The 20,457-nt window shown below is 36.1% G+C and overlaps 1 protein-coding gene across 3 annotated transcripts; it reads left to right on the top strand.

The window, feature by feature from the left end:
* Window positions 1-15,384: 15,384 nt before the first annotated feature.
* LOC133802221 (MACPF domain-containing protein At4g24290) lies at window positions 15,385-20,015 on the top strand. 3 transcript variants are annotated; one of them, XM_062240490.1, is made up of 8 exons: window positions 15,385-15,613; window positions 15,861-16,134; window positions 16,919-17,157; window positions 17,238-17,439; window positions 17,825-17,893; window positions 18,007-18,193; window positions 18,362-18,528; window positions 18,891-20,015. In XM_062240490.1, the coding sequence occupies exons 2-8, from the start codon at window positions 15,874-15,876 to the stop codon at window positions 19,575-19,577; spliced, it is 1,812 nt and encodes a 603-aa protein (XP_062096474.1). In that variant the 5' UTR covers window positions 15,385-15,613; window positions 15,861-15,873; the 3' UTR covers window positions 19,578-20,015. The 3 variants fall into 3 exon arrangements, with proteins under 3 accessions (XP_062096474.1, XP_062096473.1, XP_062096475.1); XM_062240489.1 differs by having other exon boundaries at window positions 15,855-16,134; XM_062240491.1 differs by having other exon boundaries at window positions 15,838-16,134.
* Window positions 20,016-20,457: the final 442 nt, after the last annotated feature.

Below are 20,457 nucleotides of genomic sequence, written 5' to 3'. Positions count from 1 at the left end.
TTAAAAAGGTAAAACAATATTTTATCCCTACTTTAATTATGAATAATTAATAGAGGATTGAATTGTATGTAATGATTAAATTGATGGATGCTTTTTATATTTGAAAAGTACTTAATAAATAAATGGCTATAATTATAAGAGTGCAGTCTCATATTTTTAGTGGAATAATATGGAGATTAATAAATTAAGGTTATTATATTAAAGAGTTTTAATTAATAATCTAAATTTGTTGGAGCTTGAAATTATAGGTCCATAGGTCCCCGAGGTGACTCCATCAACACTGTTCAAGGTAATAGTTAAAATTGGGAGAGATCAGGGAAAGGGCATATATGGAAGAAATTTGTTCTTCGGGGTTAAATATGTAATTGAGACAAATTAATTCATTAATATATTAATTTTCGAAAATAATTTTTTTAATTAAAATTGGTATTTTTGAAAATGCCATTTAAATATTTAAGATAATTAATTTTAAATTAATTAGTTTTATTTATTTAAATAATGTGAAAAGATAAATCAGACATTTAAAATTGGATTTGAATTTGAATTGATATTTATTCATTAATTAATCTGATAAGATTAGTTATCAAGTTTAGATATTTTTTAATAAATCATTATTAAATAATAATTAAATGAAAGTGGTTAAGACATATCCCTGAAAATGGATATGCCACACGCCAATCACAGTGATTGGTGTGTGACTAGGTCTAAGATTGAGTCTTAGATATTTCTTTTATTTATTTAATTATTTAATAATTGGGTTATAATTTGAATTTTTGAATTTATTATTCCTTTACCATAGAAAATTATTTTCACAAGTTTAATAGAGAGAATATTCTAGAGAGAAAAAATTCTAAGCTTTTCACAAATAGATCCCTGAAAATTGTCTCAGACCTAAAAATTCCAAGATCTCATGTGTTGAGAACATCTTGTGAATCAAAAAATTTCCACCATAACTATATGTGCCCACACACGTCTTGAGGTGTAGAGATACATCTTGGAAGATTGTGATCTGAGTATTTTGGAGGTTGCTTTGGATTGGATGTTCGTAGAAGTTACAAAAGGATAGCGATGATTCTTGATTGGTATACAGTTAGTAAATCCTCATCTTTTTCTATCTCATTGATTAATGTTTGCATATTAATGGATCCGATTATTTAAAGTTTGTTTAAATAATTTTATTTTGAAATCCCTGGGCCCACCACCCCGTGCTTTCCGATGTACACATGGTAAACCAATTACCAACAATCCCAACGCGGAAAATGGGCCGACCAGGCCGAACAAGAGCAAGCCGAAGCCGATTTGACACTTTTGACTACAGCCTGCACCTTAACTGGCCAACCACGACCCAAATAATTCATAACCCATTTAACCAACCTAGGCTAGCCCTACCTAATTAAAAAAATGTATTTTTTATACATAATTTCTAAACCCTAAAAAATTAATACATAACGTTCTTTTCATTTTTTGAAATACCCTAATTTGTCGCTTGCCTCTCTTCTATCTTCTCTACACTCTCAAGTCTCCATCCTCCATGGAAATATAGGCTAGACAAACACCAAACTTTTGTCAGCTCCATCTGCAGGCGAAGCTCACGGCGGTCGAGGCTCTAAGCAACCGCGACTCCAGGAGGCGAAGCTTTAGGTGGTCGAGGCTTCAGGCAACTGCAGCTCCAAGCGGTCAAGGCTTCAGGCGACCACGACTCCAGTCGGTCGACGGAGATGGAGCATGGGATTCAGGCTTCAACAGTGTCGAAGAAGCTCCTGCAAGTATATTTGTCATTTTATTTTATTCATATGATATATATATAAAACTAACTAAGAATATATTATTAGAAATTAAGTATATGTTTGAAAAAGCTTTGATTTTTTAATATTATTTTGATTTGGTCCTATGATGAAAAAGCTTTGCTATTTTCTGTCATTTGATTTTGTTTTGTAATATTGTTAATTGTATTTTATATTATTGTTAAATTATGCTATTTTTTTACACTAGGATCCAACTGGTACTGTCAAATCCTAAAGGAAAATGAGAAATATTGCTATCAAAGTGTTAACTGTCAAGGGATAGGTATATTTGTTTTCTGTGATTATTTGATTAATATTGCTTTGATGATGACATGAACATATTGGTTGCTAAAATTGATTGTTAAAATAAGTTAGTGCTGAAATATGTGATTATTTGTGCATATTTGTCATATTTTAAAACTGTATATTTGTTAAGTGTTAAAATAAGTGTTAAATATTATGAGATTTGCTTAAATAAATAAGTGATGAAATAATTGAATATTTTGTTTGGAATTGTTGATTATTTTTCAATTGCTCAAAATCATAAAGTGTTGAAAAGTGCTGAAATAAGTGATTGTTTTTAATATGTGTAGGAGTGATGGACAAGTTTATTAGCCCAACTTCCACCCGACTAGGTGAAGTGCATGATGCCGTAGAAGCTCTACAAAATAAAGTTATTTTACCATATTTTATATGCTAATTGTTGCTTAGTTCTTGAGTTTTTAATTAATTTATTAAGTTTTTATGTAATTTTGAATTTATTAGTGTTATCATGATTTTATATATTTTTGTGTGTTTTTATAGATATTTTATTATAAAATGTTGTAGTTTAAATTATTTGAAATTAATATTGTTAAGTTAGAAGTAGAAAGATGCATTTTTGAGCTTAATTGTTTAATTAAATTAAGTTATATTTTCAAAAGAATTAATATGATTTATTTTATAATTGAAAATATTTTATCATGACTTAATTTATATTTATTTTTGTAGGAATTATGTGTATTTAGCTCTTGAAAGCCAAGAAAAAGAAGGAAAAAAATGTGTGGTAAAACTGAAAATTAAGGCCAAGCCTCCAGCCTTCCTCAGCTGCCAGCTATACACTGTAATGCCCCAACTCCAAGGACCGTTACGGTGTGCCTTGTAAACAGTGCTAAACTCGCTAATCGAGTTATTTGGCCAAAATCGTGTAACTAAGTATGATTAGCGGTTTAGGGATTACAATTTTTTGTTAAGATGTAACGTTCCATTAGAACGTTTAATATATATGTTGGGATCCCAAAATTATAATTTCAGAGTCTACTACAAGAAAATATTTACAACAGGCCGTTCTATGCGGCAAAACAGGGTTTAACCCTAGTTCCTCTTTAAACCTCGGCCGTGGCGGACGAGCAGCTGCATATGTACACGTCATCACCTAAGCTCTCCAACTCATGGATGGTCCAGCTTTCTTTTGCCTTTACCTGCACCACATAGCACCCGTGAGCCGAAGCCCAGCAAGAAAACACATATATAACATGATATAATATCAACATTGATCATATTAATTATTCAGGACCAACAGTCCAAGCAGATAGGTGACCATCGCAAAAGTCACAAATATGGGGACAGCACCCTTTAGCCATGTGACGATAGGATCACCATGGCTTAACAATTAAGTGAGCATCTCACTGGCTTTAACAGAATAGGTGCATGGTGATTAGTCACCAACATAACCTTCCTCCTGACTCTAGAGTCATAACTGTGGAATAGTGTTCCCTAGCCATGTGACAAACAGTCACCGGGGCCATATGCCCTGGCTCTGAATAACTAGTCTCAGACTAGCCAAGCGCTTATAATTTTCATCGACCTTCTGGTCGGTCCAGCATTAATACCCCATATGAGTCATTCAACGCTGATATCGATTAGATCTAATCTTCATTTGGCTCGGCGTTCATGACGCTATGCCATCTCTGACTCTTAGGTCAGTAAAACACGACCAGTGTTCAACTCATTGTGAACTTGACTAATAAATCACAGCTTCACAGATGGATCTAACACCGTTGCCGATTCTGACTAATAAGTCAGTGCCATACACAAGTAAGCCATGCCACCAAACATATATCAGATGTCCAATATCCATATACAAGGTATTCAGCATGCTTACTTAACAGGTACTAGTACAATTAGGATCATGCATAAACACAGAGGCTCAAGCTCTGAACGATATCATACTCGGTATACAAAGCATGTCCTAACACATGTTTCTCGTGCATCACGTGCATTATATTTAACAATCCCACATGCACCAATAATATCCATGCATGTCACATTTAATAATCAACCAACATGCATCAAGAATACCCATGCATGTCACATATACACATGGTACAGTTTTCTTACCTTTGGTCCAAGCACAGGTTACCAATAAACGAGCCACAAGCACGACCCTGGTTCCAAGTCCCTAGTGAAAACCTAGTCACAACCATGATATAAACCTCATAAAAATGAGTAGATAAATACTTCCAAACCCAACCCAAGCCTCCGAGATATCGAATCCCACTCAACTAGGTAGTAGGATCGATCCCAGGCCCCTAGAGTTAAGTTCCGATCACAAAAACTCACATTTTCCATTTTTTTTTTCCTTAAGGGCCGCGGCCCTACATGGACCATGCCGCGGCCCGCCCCCCTGGCAGAGCCTCCTCCACCTTCTTCATGCTAGGGCCGCGGCCCAACCTCGCACCAACCACTTTTCCTTGTTTTTCCACTTTTAAAACCTTCCAAAAACCTATCCAAACATCTCCAAATCCCAAAATCAAAGTTCCCAAACATCCCCATGATCCAAAACCCATAAAACCCAAGTCTCAAATCACCCAAGAACACATCAAAACACAAAATCCAATTCAAGCTTAAAAACTTTTAAAAACTTAAATCTTGAATTACCTCCAATTGAGTTGTTTCCAACTAAATCCTCTGGCTAATAAGTTTCTAATCTTTCCTAGGATCGCTACGCCTTGATCCTCGCTTGAATCCGAGTCCTAGAACTCAAGTTATCTTCGAAAATGCGATCGGAAGACAAAAATGGAACTTTAAGGGAGAGAGGACGTACAGAACGTTCTTTTATTCTTTTAAAAGGTTACTTCAAGCTTAAGTAGCCTCAACCATATCCTAACGCTCGGGGTCCCGAAAACACCCCCGGGGACAAAATAGTCAAAACCTCCAGAATTTCCCCCTGATCTTACTAACTTCCAATTTATCACCAAATATTTATTCCCATTACCCAATAACCCGGTAATGCTCTAAATACCCCTTGACTTACTCCAAGTCAAAAATAAATCCCGTTGTGACTTTCCCACTAGCTTACCTCCTAAGATCGTCTTGTGCTGGGTAACCCTGGCATAACCAAATAATAATAAAGCACCACACACATATCACATATATGCCAAATATGCCCGAAATGGCCAAAATATGAAAATCACCCAATTACTCAGAAATGGGTTCACATGCATATTTAATACACCTAACACATGCATATTATCATTTAATAACATAATAAAGCAATTATGGCCCTCACGGCCTCCTAATCAAGGTCCTAAACCTTATTAGGAAATTTGGGGCATTACATACACCACCCGAGGCCTAACACGCCTCCTGAAGCTCCCCTGCCAGCAGCCCAGCCCACGTGGGCCTGCCTCCAACCGAGCCCAGCCCACCAGAAGCTCCAGCATTCAGCCCCCCCCCCCCCCCCCCCAAGCCTAATTCGCCCCAGGCCCAGCCGCCTGAACCACTTCCCAGCCACCTGCCAGCCCACCAAGCCACTTTTTCCCTTGTTCTTCTTGAACCCATCACTTGTCCCCTTGTCCCTCTATCCAAAAATGGCAATTTTTTACCCAATTTTTCCATACATTTCACCACAAAAATCATCATTATACCCTATAATTTACCTCTACATGCCATATTTACTTTGTTTAATTAATTTAAGTTGATTATTTTAATGCTCTCATTTTGGCTATAAATATGGAATTTCAAGACCATTTTATGGTGCTTAATTTTTGGTTACCATCTTCTTTTCTACCATTTTCTCTCTGCCATTCTCTCTTCCATTTTGAGGTTTTTCAAGAGCATTTTCAAGTATGTATTTTGTTTATTTTGTAATTTCTATTTTAGTTATGTGCTTCTAATCTTTTTCATAAGATTATTAAGATCACGATGAAGCAACTTGTAGCTAGATAATATTTATGTTGTATGTTGATTTCCCTTGTAATGCAACAAAGTTTATGGATTTTTCTTCTTTATATATGTCTTTCATCTGTAATATCTCATATTTTGGATTGTTAGATAATATTGAACTTTGTTCTTCATTTTGCAAAATATAATAGTCTTTGTGTAAGATGTGTCATTAAATTGTACACATTCAATGCTAATAATGTTATTTGATTTTTTGTTGTTTCATTAGGTTGATTCACATTAAATACTTTGAAATTATACTTTTTTGAAAAGTGAAGAAAAATCCTATCTTTTTAGAAATAATTTATTCTTAAAAGTATAAATCTATTTGGAAAATGATAGTTTGACTTATTTTAACTGTTACTAAAACTTGGGAATCAATATACTAATAAGTATTATTAAACTTACATTTTGTGGATTCTAGCATCTTAATAATCTTTCATTTTAACACTTATTTTCAAATCACTATTGATTTATTTTTATTCTCTTAAATAGCTTTATTTTAAATATTTTATTTTATGTTCATGATATTAAATCTCATCAATCTTTGGAGCTAGTTTAGAATTTATTAATTTTGGTTTAAAATATGTTTCTTTTATATTTTAGACAACTCCTTTGGGTTCGATCTTGTGCTTACACGAACACTATAGTTCATATACGATTCGTGCGCTTGCGAGTTATAAATTTTTAAAACATACCCATTTTGGGTCCATCAACACCACCCCAAACACTATCCCAAAGTCCACTCCAAACACTATTCCTATTGATCTTATAATGTTATTAAGGTGGAATAAATCATTCAATGATTGTACAATTCTTATAATGTTGAGGGAGAGTGATGGTGGCAAGGTTAGTTTCTGGCTTTATTATACATTATGATTTTTTTTCATATGTTATTGTATTTTAACCTTAACTTTGTGTTTCTTTTTATCTATATGTTTAGGTAAGCAAAAGTGACTCACCACCAAAGAGTGGTGTCAAAGAAACTATTAGGAGGAGATTATTGGAAAATTATTTTCAACAATAACAGATGTTCATGACTGAGAAAATGAATGATGCTGATAAGTACTTGGCTGAAGAAATTATCTGTAACGCCCTAAACTCCAGGGACCATTACGGTGCACATTGCAAACAGTGCTAAACTCGCTAATCGAGTCATTTGGCCATAAACGTGTAACTAAGTATAATTAGCAGTTTAGGGATTAAAAATTTCGGTTAAGATATAACGTTTCACTAGAACGTTTACTATATACATTGGGATCCCAAAAATATAATTTAAAGGTTTATTACAACAAAATATTTACAACCGGCCGATCTAAGCGGCAAAACAGGGTTAACTCTAGTTCCTCTCCTTCAAATCTCGGCCGTGGCAGTCGAGCAGCTACCTATGTACACGTCATCACCTAAGCTCTCCAACTCAAGGATGGTCTAGCTTTCTTTTGCCTTTACCTGCACCACATAGCACCCGTGAGCCAAAACCCAGCAAGAAAAACTCAATATGCTCATGAACAATCATATTATGATATCAAATCATATCTGGCATGCCTAGCAAACATAGCTTTATTCAAGCATGCAAATAAATTCAAACAGTGCTGGGGAATCAAGGATAAGAAATCCTGCCCTCCTGATTGGATGACTATCAAGTCAATCCTAATCAGATGAGTATTTCAACACTTGAGGTTCTGGTAAACCATACTAAGTGACCAACAAGCAAGTCACTACGAGGCTCAGTACCCAAAGCCATGCATATGATGATCAAAATGATCATACAGAGCTTATAGCCCTAAACAGATGAGTGAATATCATTTGGAGGTTCTGTTAACCATATTGAGTGACTAACAAGCAAGTCACTATGGGGCTGGTGCCCATAGCCGTGTAACGAAACCGTTACCTGGGCTTTCCTGCAATGGCTCTAATTAGATGAGTGATTGATGGGTAGTCACTAGCTTTAACAGATGAGTGACTGATGGGTAAGTCACTAGCTTAAATAGATGAGTGACTGATGGGTAAGTCACTAGCTTAAACAGATGAGTGACTGATGGGTAAGTCACACAAGCACTTTTAGTTTTCATCGAACTTGAGGTCGGTCCGGCATTAATGCTCTTGCTGAGTCATCTAATGCAGAATGTCGATTAGATCTAATCTTTGTTGGCTTGCGTTGAACACGCTAAGGCAGTCCTGACTTATAAGTCAGCACTGTGTGACCAGTGCCCAGTACCACTGCCGAACTTGACTAATAAGTCCCAGCTTCACAGTTGATACTGGCACCTTTGCCAAATCTGACTAATTAGTCAGTACCATGCACAAGTAAGCAATGCTACCAAGCATATGTCATATGTCGAATATTCAAACATGGGGCATTCAGCATGCTTACTTAACAGTTATTAGCACAGCTATGATCATGCACAAACACAGAGACTCAAGCTCTGATCAATCTCATAGTCAATATTCATGGCATGCCCTAATCACATGTTCCTCGTGCATCACATGCATCACACTTAATCATCCAGCATGCCTCAATAATAACCATATGCAAATGAGCAAGATTGCTAAGCATTCAATATGCTATCAATGTTTACATTTAAACATCCAACATGCATCAAGAATAACCATGCATGTCACATATGGGGTGCAGTTTTCTTACCTTTGGTCCAAGCACAGGTTACCAATAAATGAGCCACAAGCACGATCCTAATTCCAAGCCCCTAGTGATAACCTAGTCACAACCATGATATAAAACCTCATCAAAATGAGTAAATAAATACTTCCAAACCCAACCCAAGCCTCCGGGACATCGAATCCCACTCAACTTGGTAGTAGGATCGATCCCAGGCCCTTAGAGTTAAGTTCCCATCACAAAAACTCATTTCTGGCAATTTTTCCCTTAAGGGCCGTGGCCCTCCATGGACCATGTCGCGGCCCGCCCCCCTGGCAGAGCCTATCATCACCTTCATCAAGCTAGGGCCGCGGCCCCACCTCGCACCAGCCTAAAAACATCGTTTTTCCACTTTTAAAACCTTCCAAAAACCTATCCAAACATCTCCAAATCCCAAAATCAAAGTTCCCAAACATCCCCATGATCCAAAACCCATAAAACCCAAGCTTCAAATCTAACAAAAACTCATCAAAACACAAAGTCCAATTCAAGCTTAAAAACTTAAAAAACTTAAAACTTAAAACTTGAATTACCTCCAATTGAGTTGTTTCCAACTAAATCCTCCGACTAAAAAGCTTCTAATCTTTCCTAGGATCGCTATGCCTCGATCCTCGCTTGAATCCGAGTCCTAGAACTCAAGTTATCTTCGAAAATACGATTGGGATACGGAAAGGAAACTTAAAGGAAGAGAGAACATACAGAACGTTCTTTTTATTCTTTTAAAATGTTACTTCAAGCTTAAGTAGCCTTAACCAAATCCTAACACTCGGGGTCCCGAAAACACCCCCGGGGATAAAATAGTCAAAACCTCCAGAATTTCCCCCTGATCTTACCAACTCCCAATTTATCACCAAAAATTCATTCCCATTACCCAATAACCCGGTAATGCTCTAAATACCCCTTGATTCACTTCAAGTCAAGAATAAATCCCGTTGTGACTCTCCCACTAGCTTACATCCTAGGATCGTCTTGTGCTAAGTAACCCTAGCATAACCAAACAATAATAAAGCACCACACATGTAACGCCCTACTACCCTAGAGCCGTTACTAAGTGAGTTTAAAAACGTGCAATCACTCGCTAATCGAGGCTTTTAAAGCAAAAGTGTAATTAAATCACAAACAGAGTAGAAACTTTAGAAATAATCTACTTCATTGAAAATCATAAAAGTTTAACACTTGGGATCCCAAAATACTGTTTAGAAATATTTACAACATATAAGTATGACCAAGTCGGCTAAACGACAAAATCTAGGTTTTATTACAATCATCTCCCAAAATCCACTGGCTGTGGCAGCCAGGCAGGCGAAACATGTACACACGCGCTTCATGCTTGCTACACTCATGGTTGGTTGGCTTTCTCCTTGCCCTTACCTGCACCACAGAGCACCAGTAAGCCAAAGCCCAGCAAGGAAACCCACAAACAGATAGCATATGCAAAACAAACACATAACATATATAACAGGCCATCATTAGGCTAAACACATACGGCCAAGCCGTCCTAGGCGCTTTACCAGGCCCTGGGTTTGCGGTCCACACTGTGAGGATATCCCAGGTATCCTTTAGGGTCTCGCCCTGGCAGCTCGCACTCCACGTGCTCGACGCTGCTCCCGGCCCCTTGCCGTACTCGGCCTTGCACTCAACGTGCCCAACGCCGTTTCTGGCCCCTGCCGACCACGGCCTGCGCCGTTCCTGGATCTTGTTGAACATTCACATAACCGCATTCATAGCATAATAAACATATACTGAACACTAACAAATTCAATCAAAGGGCTACGCTCTGCAATTCAAACATATTGGGGCTCAGCCCTGCATACAAGCTCTATGGGAACAGGGGTTTTCTTACCTGTGTCCTGAGCTTCCCGAGCACCGATATCCCGAGCACAGTCCCCTAACTTGAGCCTGGCCGAACCCTAGTCACAACACATTAACAATACTCATCCACCAAGTTCTAATCCCTTAAATAACTTTGAACCATAACTCTAATCTTCGGAACCTTGAATTCTATCAATCCGGGTGATAAAATCCATTATGAGCCTTCACCTTTGAGTTCCCAATCCTAAACACACTTAAAAACACAAACTGGCACTAAGAGCCGCAACCTTACCCACAAGCGCCGCGGCTAGCCTCGAAACAGAGGCCAGCACCTCCCTGAAGCACGCACGGGCCGCGGCGCACTTGGCCAAGCGCCGCGACACGCATCAAACACCATGGCCTCCCATGGCCGCGCACGCAAACGGGCTGCGACCCTCACCTCCAAACCCAACAATCTCCATCTTTTCCTGCATTTTCTTCAACCAATTAACCCAAAACCAGACTAGCAATTCCAGATTATTATCACAAAGGTTCTAGCCCGGTTTTAACATCAAAACCTACCAAAAACCTCCTCCAAAACTCAGCTAAACACCCTAGAACAGATCAAATCCTACCACATGCATTACCTAAGAAAACAGTAGAAATCAACCATAATTCTCAAAGTTAAAGCTTACCCTTGCTGAGTTATGATTCAGAGTTGATCCCCTAAGTTCCAACTTCAATTCCTCAAGCTCCAAGCCCTGGTTTTCTGGTTAGAGTCTCCCAAGCTCAGCTCCAATCCTTAGTTCTTGACTATTTTCTTCCCCTTGCTTGTTTCCTTGATTTGTCTTAGAGAGCAAAGATGAGAGAGGGAGGAACTATCTTCAGCTGAGAAGGGACAAGATAGATATCGGTTTCTAAGTCTCCAAAAGCTTCCTAAACTTTGTTTTATTTAACTTAAGCTTTAAGGTTACCTCAAGGCTCGGGGTACCAAAACGTCCCCGAGGGCAAAATGGTAAATTTCCCAAATATTCCCTCCTAGAAATTCTATCCTCAAATATATCTCCAAATATTTATTTCCATAAACTGATAACCCCATAATACATCTAATACCCAAAATACCCTTCGACTCGCCCTGAGTCGGATTCTCAACCCCGTTGTGACTTTCTGGCTAACCGCTTCCCAGGACTGTCTCAGATCGTGCTACATAGAAATATATCACATGCATATCATATTTATCACATTTACGCCCTCAACGGGCTAAAATCACAAACATACCCCTAATATCCAAACGGGGCCCACATGCACATTTAACTCAACTAAACATGCATCTCTATCACATATTCACATAAATTCACATATTAACATATTAAATCATTTATTGCCCTCCAAGCACGCTAATGCCTATTAGCAAATTTGGGTTGTTACAACACACATATCACATATATGCCAAATATGCCCGAAATGGCAAAAATATGAAAATCACCCAATTACTCAGAAATGGGCTCACATGCATATTTAATACACCTAACACATGCATATTATCATTTAATAACATAATAAATCAATTATGGCTCTCCCGGGCTCCTAATCAAGGTCCTAAACCTTATTAGGAAATTTTGGGCATTACATTATCAAGCCAATGACTTCCTCATTTGATATCCTACTGGTGGAAGGATAATTCTCAAAGGTTTAAGATTCTGTCCATGATTGCTAAAGATATTCTTGCTAAACCCGTGTCTACTGTGGCTTCTGAATCTTCCTTTAGTACCAGTGGACGTATTTTAGACTCATTTAGGAGTTCTTTGAGTCCAAAAATGGTGGAGGCACTAGTTTGCACTCAAAATTGGTTGAAGGGGAGTCATGACGAGATTCAAACATTGGAGTATTTAGATGATATACAACCTTATGAGTTTCTTGAAGAAGGTAAACAAAATGACTTCTTAATAATGTTCTTTCTTTATTGCTTTTTATTTTCAATAAGTGTGAAACTTTGGTTTTCGAATTGTAGACAACAAACTTAAGGACAATGCAGCAACAATGGAGAAGACCAATGCACCCATTGCCATTGTTGATTGATAGATTCAAGCCTTTTACTTTGTTTAAATTTCTATGAACTAACCACTTTCTATTATGGATGACTGTAATGATTTTAAGACTTGTGATGAATCAAAAACGGGTATGTTTTAAAAATTTATAAATCGCAAGCGCACGAATTGTTCATATAGAATAGTGATCGTGTAAGCAAGGATGTCGAACCCAAAGGAGTTGTCTAAAATCGAAAAGAGAAAACTATTTTAAATCAAAAGTAATAAATTCTAACCTAGCTCCAAAGATTGATGAGTTTTAATATTATGAACATAAAATAAAAGATTGAAAAATAAAGCTATTTAAGAGAATAAAAATAAAGCAATAATGATTTGAAAATAAGTGTTAAAAGAAAAGATTATTAAGATACTAGAATCCACAAAATGTAAGTTTAATAATATTTATTAGTATATTGATTCCCAAATTTTAGTGATAGTTAAAATAATTCAAACTATCATTTTCCAAATAGATTTATAATTTTAAGCACAAATTACTTCTAAAAAGATAGGATTTTTCTTCACTTTTCAAAATTATAATTTCAAAGCATTTAGTGTAAATCAATCTAATGAAATAACAAATAAATCAATGAACATTATTTATAAGGCAAAACATAATATTTTTGTTCTAAGCATGGATGTGTGCAATTTAATGACACATCTTACACAAAGAATATTATGTTTTTGCAAAATGAAGAACAAAGTGCATATTATCTAACAATCTAAAATATGAGATATTAAAGATGAAAGACATATATGAAGAAGAAAAATCTATAAACTTGTTGCATTACAAGGGAAATCAACATACAACATAAACATTACCTAGTTACAAGTTGCTTCATCATGATCTTAATAATCTTATGAAAAAGATTAGAAGCACATAACTAGAATAGAAATTACAAAATAAATGACATACATACTTGCAAAATGCTCTTGAAAAACCCATAATGGAAGAGAGAATGGTAGAGAGAAAATGAGAGAAAAGAAGATGGTAACCAAAAATTAAGCACCCTAAAATGGTCTTGAAACTCCATATTTATAGCCAAAATGAGATTATTAAAATAATCAATTTAAATTAATTAAATTGATTAGATTAATTAAATAAAATAATATATGGTATGTAGATGTAAATTATAGGGTGTAATGATGATGTTGTGGTAAAAAATGTGTAGAAAAATGGGTAAAAAGTGTGACATTTTCAGACAAAAGAGACAAAAAGTACATTGTGGGCTCAAGAATTGGTGGCTTTGGTTGTTGGGCGGCTGTAGGAGGCTGATGGTAGTCTTGGGCGTGTGGTGCCAGGCGGGTCAAAGGTGGCTAGCTGCTGCAATTTGGCAGAGGAGAAGGCAGGCCCTGGGCCGAATTGCTTGGGCCTTGAGATGCTGAAGGCTCGGTTGGCATTTGGGGACAGCTTGGGTGAAGGAAAGCTGCTGAAGAAATGTGGACAGGTGGAGGCAGTGGGAAGAGGACACGGCTGAGGAGGCTACTTCAGGTTGATGCTGGAATGTGCTGGGCCGTACGGCTGGCAGGGAGGAGGCTTCGTGGGCCTAGGCTTCGGCAGGCCTCCTTGGGCCTAAGAAAAATACTATTTTTCTTGTTACTTTCTTTCAAAACTACCACCTTTAATTTGATTTCCTTGCTTTTCAAGAGCCACAAATGAAATAATTTTCCTACAAAATAAATTATAAACTAAATTAAAATTAAATATTTTCATTAATAAAATATATCATATAACTCCCATGAAAACATTAATTAAAATTTAATTTACATAACATTTAATTTCAATAAAATCATATTTTTAGCATTTAAACTAACAATACTAATTTTAAATAATTCAATTACAATATAACATAATAAAATATATATAAAAACATATAAAAATCTAGAAAATTACAATAAGACTAATAAATGCAAAATTACTTAAAAACTTAATAAATCAATTAAGAACTCAAGAACTAAGCAACAATTAACACATAAAAAGTGGTAAAATAACTCTATTTTGTAGAGTTATCAACTTGTATTTCAAATTTGGATGATTGTAATATTTGAGTTGTAAGTACTAACTAGTAGTAGAAACTACTGAGACATTATTTTCTTCATTTTAAGTTTTAGTTTGATTATATTTTCTTTATATTGAATTGTTGATTTAGATAAACTTGATAAATTTTTTTAAATTTGTTATAACTCAATCCAACCAAACCCAACACAACTTTTGATGTAATTAGTAGGGTTGATTTATATATTAAAAAATCTATTTTAAATAAATTAGAATTTTCTAAATGGATGTAATTAGGTTGGTTCATTCATACATTTTGAATTCGACAACTAACCCTAACTATAATAGTATGACTTTAGACATATATATTTTTTATAATAAAACACAACTAATTTATAAAAGAAATATATCTTTTGCGTGTATGTTTTAGCTTAAAAGAGTAATAAAATTAGTTGATGATTGTGTTGAAGTTTTATTATAATTTAAAAATAGAATATGTAAATAGAGTGTAATATCCCGTAAAAGAAAAAGAAAATAATAAGAAGGAATCGTGTGAAATCAGGTAAGCAGGCCGTAGTTTGACCGTTTACCTGATTTATTAAAATTAACAAAAAACAGTGTGAACCATGGAAGATCTCAACTCTGAGGCCCACGTGAGCAAGCATAAATACATCCGTGTCAAATTTGGTCAAACAAACTAACTCTATTCACTGCATCTAATCGGACGGCTTATCTTACTTTATCTAAAACAATTATTTCGTTTAAGAATAATAATTAATTGTTAATAAGCAAATAAAGATCTCATTATTAATTAATAACTATAAAATGATAATAGTTGATATCCTGTAATTTCAATTCAAATTAATGCAAAACTAATTCCAGGCCAGCTCTTCTCATCCTTTCTTCGCATATTTACTCACTCACTTACTCCTCGTGCTTCTCACGTATTAGGGTTTCTCTCTCTCTCTCTCTCCCTCAAACTTCATCTTCTCTCTTTGCTTCCAGTTTTCAAATATCGAAACTTGAATCTCGCATTTGCTGATATCTTCAACTCATCTGCATCTCCATTTCCGATTCCAGCTCAAATTCGCCATACAATGTACGGAATTGGTCTCACTTTTGCTCTTTGTATATGCATTTTTAAGCAGTTTTGATAATTTTTTTTGGTCTTGTTTTGTGTGTGTTTGGCTCCGAATGAGGACGTTTTTGTTCTGGTTTGGGTGAGCAATGTGTAATTGGAGCTATGCTTTGAGGTTTTAGTTACGTGGTTTGTGGTATTGAAGTTGATTTTTGAGAGAATTCAAGTTAAATACTGAATTTTAGATCTGGGATTGGTGAAGGAACAGGAGTTGGTGAGTTATGGCGCTGAAAGTTCCAGCTCCAAAAGCTGCCGAGATTGCAATTGGATCAATAGGGCGAGGATACGACATCTCAATTGATCTAAGGCTCAAGTACTGTAAAGGGGACTCAACTAAATCTTGTTTAATTGAGGTTGATCAAGATGAAGGACGTCAGATCGTTTTGCCCGGTGGAATTACAATCCCAAATGTATCTAAATCGATCAAATGCGACAAGGGAGAACGAACCCGATTTAGGTCCGATGTTCTATCTTTTCAGCAGGTAATTCTATTCGTCGTTTCCCCAACTCAATTGTCGTTCCGCTCATACGGGTTTTGATTGGTGAAATTTCCCTGCATGTGTGGTGTTTTTGCCATTTTTGCTTCTCTCTAGCTGGAACTTGACTACCCGACTTAATTTTCCGAAAACAGAAATAAGTACATAATACTCATTTAACCAAAATATAGTCATCTTTGGATCGATCAGATTTGTTTGTCAATTAACCGTTTCGTGTCACAATCGACTATACTTGTAACTATCCCAAGTAATCATGTGCGTATCATTGTAAAAACCTGAAAAAAAAAATACGAAATGAAAAGTATAAAAGGGAATAGCTCAGTTGTCCTCGGTCTCGTTTGGTGGGTGGGATATGATAGCAATGAATTGGATTATAAAAATTAAGAATTTAAACAAGAATGAGTGAAAATTTATGAGAAATCGAGATTGATAGTTGATACATAGCTGTAAACTTTTCACTAAAACTATTAAGTTCTTTAGTGGGACTAAATTGTACCATTCTAGGTGGATTAATATGGTAGTTGGATTAGTTTTTCCAATATATTCTCTAATTATATACCCTCTGAATGTGACCTTTAGTATAATGTAATGTAGAATAGTTAATCGAGAAGCCAAATTCATGCCTTAAAAAAATTCCAAATTAATGGAATGCATTTTTTCTTTGCGGTATTTTTCTCTGTATTACTTTTCAAGTTCCAATTTAATACTATAGTAGGTTTCTTCTACAGCAATTACTGGTGATGAGTAACCTCTGTATTTTCTCTCACAGATGTCGGAACAGTTCAACCAGGAAATATCTTTAACTGGGAAAATTCCTTCAGGCCTCTTCAATGCCATGTTTGATTTCTCAGGATGTTGGCAGAAAGATGCAGCCAACACTAAGACCCTAGCTTTTGATGGAGTGTTTATTACACTCTACACTGTTGCATTGGAGAAGTCTCAGATGGTACTACGTGATCACGTTAGGAAAGCTGTCCCACCATCATGGGAACCTGCTGCATTAGCAAGGTACATTTGGAGTTTAAGCAAATTAATGTTCTGTTCTTAGAGTTTCTCTTTGACCATCTTTTTGTACTTCACTATTACAGGTTTATTGACACATTTGGCACTCACATTATTGTTGGAGTGAAGATGGGAGGGAAGGATGCTATATACATGAAGCAACAGCACTCATCAACTCTTCAGCCAGCTGATGTGCAAAAAAAATTAAAAGATATTGCTGATAAAAGATTTTTAGATGCCAATGGCCACTATGGTACGTCTTCTCAACAAGTATACAAGAATGACAAGGTTTGTAATTCTTTTTCTATCTATTACGTCATATTAGTTGAACATTTTTCTTATCAGCATGCAGTTGTTTTTATTCATTTGTATTGGAGTCAGACAACCAAGTTGGTAGCTATTTGTTTGGACTGCTGCTGTGGCCCATTTTCTGGCTTGTATTCACACTGTTTAAATTTAAACACATGTCCTTAGATGCTTGCACTAGCTTTCCATCTTTAAAAGATGTCTTCTAATTAATTCATAATATTCTAACACCATATACATGCAAATTTCTAACCTCATGTGTTGATTTAAGTCAGTATAGCATTGCTTCATGGCCTATTTTTGAGGGAAGGTGCTATGTAATGATTTATTCTAGGTATCTTATCTAGTCATCTATTTTTTTTTCCAGTCAGAAACCAGGGAGCAGCGCCTGCGGTTTGCAGAGGCTAGTCCATCAAGCTCTTATTCACACAAGGAGGTAAGATTCAGATGTAGATGTTATCAAGTCTTCTGCAAAAGGATTCATAATATTTTTTGGCTCACCAAATAATGCATGATTTTAATATTGTTACTAATGTAATTTACTTTCAGGATATTGTGACCATTTGCAAAAGGAGAGGTGGAACTGATGGTAGATCCTTATCTCATAATGAATGGCTACAAACTGTTCAGTTGGAACCAGATGTGATATCAATGTCATTTATCCCCATTACCTCTCTGTTGAATGGAGTCCCAGGGAGTGGATTTTTGAGCCATGCCATAAATCTTTATTTACGTTGTAAGCAATTTTTTTTTGGCTTGCATATTTATTGATTTAGTTTGAATCACTTAATAATTATTTTCACTTATCCAGTTATTAATTATTAATGTTAATATTTGACAAAAACTGTCTTAGTGTGATGTATTTTAACTGCTGTGTGGAAACTGACTCATGATTGTGTTTCAGATAAACCACCAATTGAAGAGCTCCATCAATTTTTGGAGTTTCAGCTACCAAGACAGTGGGCACCAGTGTTCAGTGAACTACCCCTTGGTCCACAAAGAAAGCAACAGAGCAATGTATCTCTACAGTTTAGTTTCATGGGTCCCAAGCTTTATGTGAACACTATTCCGGTATAGCCATCTCTTCTATAAATTTATAGTTTCATGTGTGCGGAGTTCAATTTATGACCTTGAACTATTTACTAATATTAAATTTTTTGCGTTAGAATCTCTTGATCCTTTTGGTTTTTTTTATAGTGCTACTTCTAAGAAAGTTTATTTACGAGTTTTCAGACTTCCTGTAAGTAGTGTAGTGGAGAAATCCTTTGTGTAAATATATATTTCTGTAAAAAGCTTGGCTTGCTTTCCTACTTGCCTATTTTGTATCCAGCAAAAAGATCAAAGTATCTTTGATACTTTACTTTGAACTTTTTGGAGTCTTGGTTATTTGGTTTCTGGAAATATCTTGATTTACCATGCATCCTTTATGGCAGGTTGACGTGGGTAAGAGGCCAGTGACTGGTCTTCGGCTATATCTAGAAGGTAAGAGAAGCAACCGCTTAGCCATCCATTTACAACACCTCTCTTCTCTCCCCAAAGTCTTTCAACTTCAAGATGATCCAGATGGCAACTTCCATCGTGAATCCTATGATCGTAAATACTATGAAAAAGTACAATGGAAGAACTTCTCTCACGTTTGCACTGCTCCTGTGGAATCTGATGAGGATCTTTCTATAGTCACAGGAGCCTTGTTACAGGTTGAGAATTATGGTATCAAGAATATCCTATTCTTGAGACTTCGCTTCTCCAGAGTTTCAGGAGCGACAGTTGTAAAGCATCCCGAGTGGGATGGATCACCAGGGCTTGGAGCCAAGTCTGGATTAATATCGACACTAATCAGCCATCACTTTACAACAGTTCATAAGCCACCTCCAAGGCCAGCAGAGGTGAACATAAACTCTGCTGTCTACCCGGGAGGTCCCCCTGTCCCTGTCCAAGCACCTAAGCTCCTGAAATTCGTGGACACCACAGAAATGACAAGAGGACCACAGGACAATCCAGGGTATTGGGTTGTTTCCGGGGCAAGACTCGTTATTGAAAAGGGCAGGATTTCACTACGCGTCAAGTATTCTTTGCTGACTGTAGTCGTACCTGATGAGGAAGTGTTAGAAGATCATTAACTCTTCTAAGGAATGATTTTGACTTCTAATCCATCCAAGGAGACAAGAGAAAGAAAGTGGAGGAAACAAGGACAGTTAGAGATGATTTTCCTAATTCTGACAATGTAGATTCCTCGCTGCTTGTCAAATGTGAGAAGTTATCGATGAAGTTAGTGGGAAATGGGTGGTGGGGTGGGATTATTGAATGGAGGCTAGTATAGAACGAAAGAAGTGAAAATAGGACACAAAAAATTGGTTTCCCCCATTACTTGTAAACATGCAATTTGGGGATGTGAATGAAATGGAAATGGGATGATAAATTGAAGGAATTGGGCCCGAATGAGGTAGCTAGGCTATGCTACACAACTGAATCAAAATTCTTTTGTCTTTGGAATATTTTCCTAATCTCTAATTGAACAGATAATAAAATAAATACTGTACTGGTGTTGAATTAAAATATACTAAGCTTCTCGTTCACACACAAACAAACAGATTTCTTTAGCTGCATTTGGTTGGGAGGGTAATGAAAACATGAGAACGATAATAGAATTAAATATATAATATGAACAAAAAAATAGATCAAAGAATTGTTAATTTTTAATTTTCATTGTGCGTTGAAATGGCCTTTTTTTTTTTTTTTTAAGAACCAACCATTCTATTAAAATGAAATTTTAATACTTTAACTGAGATCAATCATTGCAAATTGCAACTGAATAGAATGAGAAACCGAACACATACCCTTAACTTAAATCAAGAGATACTGTGCAAGTTTTCCTTGCAAAAACAATAGTTGACAAAGGTCTCGACCACATTAAGTTGTAACATCAAGCTGTCTCCAGCCAGCTTTTACCAATGAGATTTTATTTATTTGTTTTCACAATCAATCATCAATCCAAGTAAT

This window comes from Humulus lupulus, chromosome 9 (genome assembly GCF_963169125.1).
Source record: "Humulus lupulus chromosome 9, drHumLupu1.1, whole genome shotgun sequence".
NCBI lineage: Eukaryota > Viridiplantae > Streptophyta > Magnoliopsida > Rosales > Cannabaceae > Humulus > Humulus lupulus.
This window is presented reverse-complemented; position numbering and strand designations above follow the sequence as displayed.